Here is a 6,000-nt window from a genome sequence, read left to right on the forward strand (position 1 = left end):
TCTGTCTAGAGTCTACAAAACATAGTCAAGTCCAAAATCTCTGGGGAACAGTATTCCACTGCTTGTGGGGCCACCGCACTATCCCAATCCATGAATTATTTTCTCTAAATGAAGGACATCAAATTCGCTACTACTTTTAGTTTTGCCACTTGACACAGGGGAATCTCCCTTGTAGCTCAGCTGGTAAAGAATCTGCCCGCAATGCAGGAGACCTGGGTTCGATCCCTGGGTTGGGAAGATCCCCTGGAGAAGGGATAAGGCTACCACTCCAGTATTCTGGCATGAAGAATTCCAAGGACTGTATAGTCCATGGGGTCACAAAGAGTTGGGCATGACTGAGCAACTTTCCCCTTCTTTCTTTCTTCTACAGGGGAATCTCAAAGAGAAATACACATGGGGACCAGGCAGGTAATCTACAGGAGGAATCACGGCGCCTTCATCAGACACAGGGACTCTCTCTTTTAATCCCCCGTAAGAAAAGCTGAGGGGAAAGAAAAAATAAACAACCTCTGGAAGCAAGCATAAAAGTAAATGCTCTGCTGACTGTCGACAGATTTCATTCTCAACAACAAAATTCCAGGTTTTTTGAGAGTGAACAGTGTCCAAGAGGATACACAGAGTATCCTGACCCTTCTTCTGCAGATGTTAGCCCATGACGGGTTTAGCACTGGAATGGCACAAAGGGGAAGTGGGAATAGATACAGCAGGAGGAGTAGAAGGCCTCCCTGAGGGAGTGACGTTCACACTGACACCTGCAGGACAGAGCAGTTAGCTGGGTGAATCCAGAGGGAGAGGGCCACACAAGTCCAGGAGGCACACAGTTCAAGGTGGGGCTTGGGACTGCGAGTGTCAGGAGATGAGTACAGAGAAAGCAAAGGCTCCTTGTCAAATAGAGCTGTTTCCTGTCATAAAGCTAATGAAAATGGCTATCCACGTACCCCACACAATGTGACCCTGATCCAGGTCAGCTGTTCAGAGTTACATTAAGTCAACACTATGTATGAACAGTCCTCAACCCTGGAGGTGAGTCAGAACCACAGGTGATAGTTCTTAAAGCCACCCAGAAATTCCAAGCCTCCAGGATAGGGTGGGGCCCCTACCGAATTCCTGAAACTCTGAGACATTGAAAATCACATCACTGACTTCTATGTTATATGAATTTTCACTCATATGAATTATCAATCATAAAATGTACTGAGTCAGTCGAAAGTACAAAGTATTATGGACAATAAAAGATACACGTCATGATCCTGCCTGCAAGAAACCAGTGCCCCGGGATTAACAGATGTAAATCCCATGTGTAATGTAAATCCTCAGATGCTTAGAGCAGCACATGGCATACAAGTAAATTCAATTTAGGTACTGCTATTATCCTCAGTCATGTGCTGGTTAAAAAAAAAAACAGAAAAGCCCTGACTCGTAACCTTCATTCATAGCCATGGTCCAGATACCCCCCTACCACGGCCCGTTTCAAGCTACCAATGGTTACTGCACACCATTAGACTTGCCTCTGGTCAAGCTAAGTTTTTTCAGCCTTGGACAACTGGAATTTCTCACCCTTTGGCAATATTGATCAAGATATGGATACGTGATTCCAATAAGGTCAGATTCCTTCCCAGGGCAAAGAATCCTTACCAGTAGGGCTGCCTATGGGGGCGCCCACAGCTGTGTTTGGAGAAGGTTCTATAATAGGAGAGAATGGGGTCAATGAGTAAGGAGAAGCAGAGAAAAGCAGTGCTGAGAAACACCGGGAAGGCTGTGTCTTTGAAAGCCCTCTTCCAGTCCGAAGCCCTTGGCCCTTGAAGCTTTTTCTTAAATTACGTTGACTCACCCCAGAAGCCCTCATGGCACAGGGCCTCCACCACCCACCCCTTCCTCTCCCGGCCTTAGCTGCCACTTACTTTCCCAACAGTCTCACCTGACTAATGATCATGCAGAATCGCCAGCGGTTGCAAACTGGTGCCCTGTGGGTCGTAGGCGGACCACAAATTATATCTGGCTCCCACTGAAGGATGCCAGATAAAATATGAAACTCCTAGGTCAATTGGATTTTCGGCTAACCAGCAAATAATTTTTTAATATAAGCATATCCCAGGAGATAGTTGGAACACACATACACAAAAAATGTTTTTGTTCTTTGAAACTCAAATTGAACCGGATGTCCTGTATTTTTCTTCACTATATCTGGCAACCCCACAATTCTGCTGTTCTGAAAATGAGCTGGCACTGAAAAAAAATTGACAGACTTCTCACACAAGCTTCGATTTCTAACTTGTCTTGAGATAATCAGATCTGGCAAGACTGAGCCTCTACGCCCCACGGCAAACGCTGCATGTGCATCCTCCTGGCGGCCAGAGACCCCCACATTCCCAGTCGCACATTCAGGTTAACTGCCTGGCCCCAAACACTCCTGAGTCTCCAACTCTAGGACAACACAGGTGTCATCATTTCTAGGATGCTTTTCCTGAGCCCCTGGGGAGGTGACACATCCAGTTCCACATTTGTGTAACACTCTGCACTTATTAAATGGCTTTCCAGGTGGCGAGAGTGGTAAAGAACCCATCTGCCACTGCAAGACACAGAGACTCTGATTCAATCCCTGGGTTGGGAAGATCCCTTGGAAGGAGGGCGTGGCAACCCACTCCAGTATTCTTGCCTGGAGAATTTCAAGGACAGAGGAGCCTGGTGGGCTATGGGTGGTCACTCAGTGACCCAACATCAGCCACCACTTCCAGCTCCAGTATCTTCTCCTGCCATTCCCCACCTTCTGCTTGATACCCAGCAGATCCAGGTGCTGTTTTTCATCTCTCGGTCCTTGCCTTGGCCATATTTCCTCTGCCTGAAATGTTCCTCTTTGCCTCCTCACCTGCCAATTGTCACTCCTGTGCTGAGACCCAGCTCAAGCATCACTCACTCCAAGGCCTCCCTTTTGGGCTTTGCAGCACACAGAAAGCCCGTGGGAGGCAGCAGAAACCTGCCGGCCAGCCCATCATGCTGGGCGACCCTGGACAAGCTATTTATCCTTTCTGGGCCTGTGTCCTCATCTCTGAAGGAGGTTAATAACATCTACCTCATACGGCTGTTGTAAGCATCAAACCAGTTTGTGTCAGCAGAATGCTTATTAGAATAGTGACTGTGAGTGCCATATTCAGTTACTGAAACACCTACTATTTATTCAATCATTTCATAATTATTTACTGAACTCCGCATGTGCAGAGTCAGCTTGGCACACAGAACATACGATAAAGTCACAGATACTGAGGTCAAAGGGTCATGGCTCTAGGATCTAGGGGAAGGTTCCAAGAAGTAAATAGGAAAAATTCAAGGCAGTGTGTAAGTGCTATGAGAAATTAAGGTTTTATGGAAAACTGGAGGTAGGATCAGGATAAGAAGGTAAACTTTATGGGGCCAGGCTACTTAATCTGAGACCTGCCAGATGAGGGCTCAGTGTGATGAAGAAAGGCAGAGGTAACAGCCAAGCATTAGCAAGGGCCAGGCAATGCTGCCGTCAGCACAGGGGACCAAAGCTCACCTTCCAACATCCTTACCCGTGACAAGGCCACCTGAAGACCTGTGTGTTATCTCTGTACTCCTAACTCTATTATGGTGCTCAGCACACAGATGATTTTTGAACCAAACAGGAAAGAAAATGCACCAGATTACTGTTTTCAACCTTTAAATATCACTTATATTTGAAGCTTGTAGTAAAGAACTCTTGCTTTTGGGAAATCTGGGATTCTGAAATTTTAGGCTCACACATGCACAAAATTGACTTTGAACAATATTTCCTTCAAAAGAAGCTGACTAGAGAGGAAATGCAAGAAAATGTTAATCAGGGGGAAGATTTGAAAGGCAAAAGAAGGAAAATATGAATCAAAGACCTAGAGGAAGTAGTGGCCAGAGAATCAAGGGGAAAAGTCTCCTTAACTCTCAACATGAGGAAGGAAACATCTGTACTGTGGGAAAGCAGGAACACACAACATTAGGAACAGTACTTTTTTTTTTTTTTAAACCATCTGTACACAGAAAACAGGAGTAATTCATACAGTTTTGACCTTTGTCGGGTACCTGAACTGCTGACTGGGGCAGTGAACCTCATCTTCATGAGGAGCTGCCCTGGCTGATTGCACCAGCTACTTATCGCTCTATCATAAGTGATCAGGTTGGACAATGATTCCAGTGGTAACTACAAAAGCCACCACTTGGGTCGGACACAGCTCTCAGCATTATATATCCATTACCTTTTTAATCCTTGCAACAACCTTTCCAGGTAAATCCAATTACTAGCCCAGTTTTACAGATGAGGAGACTGAAAACTCGACACAGGTTAAGTAATCGGCCCAAGATCACAGAGCTAGTGAGGGAGGAGCTAGTGCCTTAAGCTAGGCAGTCTGGCTGCAAAATCCTGGCTTTGACGACCATGGCCAGTTTTTTCTGCTTTGGATACTTAAATCTTTGACTTACACACACACAAAAAAAGTTAATTTCTCAAAATCAGTATCCATGTGAAACTAAAAGAATGGGGGAGGGAGAACAATTCACTTAAGGGTACCGATATGGAATCACACACTCCACTTCCTGCTCCTTCCCTAAGTTCAGGAAGGGTCCGGGCTGTTGTCAGGATTAAAACTTGCGTGGAGCATGCAGTAGAGCAATATTTAGTTCCTTCTCTTGGTAAAAGGCAAAATTAGGGCCAAGATCTTAATGACTTTCCGGTTAGTCTTCTTTCCAACACACCACACAATTTTCCCCAGACGGCAGCATCTAAAAACTGACAGGTGGTCGCATGGAAGTGCAAAAGAAAAAAAATGCAGCCAAAAACGAAGACAAAAGTCGCTAACCAGGTGGCTGTATCAGCGCTCTGCAGTAGCCAGAATGATCTTCTGAGACGTTCCAAAACCGGGGATCTGCAAAGGACACCCCCAGTTTCCCTGGCCCCGCCCTTCCTCTGCCCCAGGAACCGCTTCCCCAACCCAATCTTGCACAATTTGTCTTTCCTTCGCCCCTTTTCTTCCCTACGCATCTCTCAAACTTGGCTAAGGGCTGGGCTAAAGAAGCCGGTACCCAGAGCAAAGGCGGAGACGGCGTGGGGAGGCGGGGGGTGGGGTATGCACGCTTCCTTCCGTCCCGCCTGCCGGCGGGAGGCCGAGTTGTGCGCAAAGGCGCGGCGGCTGCAGGGCCCCGGCGACGCCCGCCGCCGCCTAAGCCGGGAGGAAACTCGAGCCCACGCCGCCATGGAGGCTGCACGCCGGGCGCCCGGCAGCCAGCGCCACTCACCCGGGCGCTCTCGGGCAGGTTGTAGCGACACAGAGTGTGGTCCAGGTCGAAGCCGACCACGTCGCAGGCGGCCAGGGAGAAGTGCTGAGCCATAGTTGCGCGCGGAGCTCCGGCGACTGCGTGGACGCCGGGAGGCGGCGGAGAGCACGCGGGCAGGACGCTGCGGGACTCCCCGGCGGGACGCGGCGGGGCGGGGCGGGGCTCCGGACGCCGCACGGCGGCCCCGCGCGCTTCCCGCGCCCGCGAGCCCCGCCCCCGACCACGCTTCGCCCCGCCCCTCGCAGCCGGCCTTCCAGGCGCCCAGCCTTCGGGTGGTCCCGCCAGGCCGGCTCCTGCCGCCTTGTCACCACTCCGATCCCCGCCTCGCTGTCCAAAGGCGGGATGTGGCCAGCAGTGGAGTCACTGCTGCAGGAATCGGGGGCGTCGCTAAGTACCTGTTGGTGCATAGCCTTTGCCGCAAAATTAACTCGGGCTCCCCTGGCTTATCAAAACGCCAGGGAAACCGGGAGACTTAAGACTGACCCTGAACTCTTGTGTGCGAAATCATATAAGATTTTGGAGAAATTGTTATCCACTAATACTCCTCTGCCCCAGGTAGCCTATAATTTGGGAGATTTTTTATTTGCCCACGAGATTTCCAACCATGGATTGAATAAAAAATTGTACATCCCATAGTACATTCCTAAGTATATTGCTAAGTGAAATGGGGGACTTCAACATTTC

At 48.9% G+C, this 6,000-nt stretch overlaps 1 protein-coding gene across 2 annotated transcripts in view; it reads right to left on the reverse strand.

The window, feature by feature from the left end:
- NT5DC1 (5'-nucleotidase domain containing 1) overlaps positions 1 to 5,533 on the reverse strand; it is a 118,245-nt gene extending 112,712 nt beyond the window's left edge. For both annotated transcript variants that reach the window (XM_043438960.1, XM_043438959.1), the window contains exon 1: positions 5,278 to 5,533. In XM_043438960.1, the coding sequence (XP_043294895.1) occupies positions 5,278 to 5,370 (93 nt within the window). In that variant the 5' untranslated portion in view covers positions 5,371 to 5,533. The remainder of the gene's footprint in view (positions 1 to 5,277) is intronic.
- Between the last annotated feature and the right edge of the window lie 467 nt (positions 5,534 to 6,000).

Source organism: Cervus canadensis, chromosome 20 (assembly GCF_019320065.1).
Source record: "Cervus canadensis isolate Bull #8, Minnesota chromosome 20, ASM1932006v1, whole genome shotgun sequence".
Taxonomy (NCBI): Eukaryota; Metazoa; Chordata; class Mammalia; order Artiodactyla; family Cervidae; genus Cervus; species Cervus canadensis.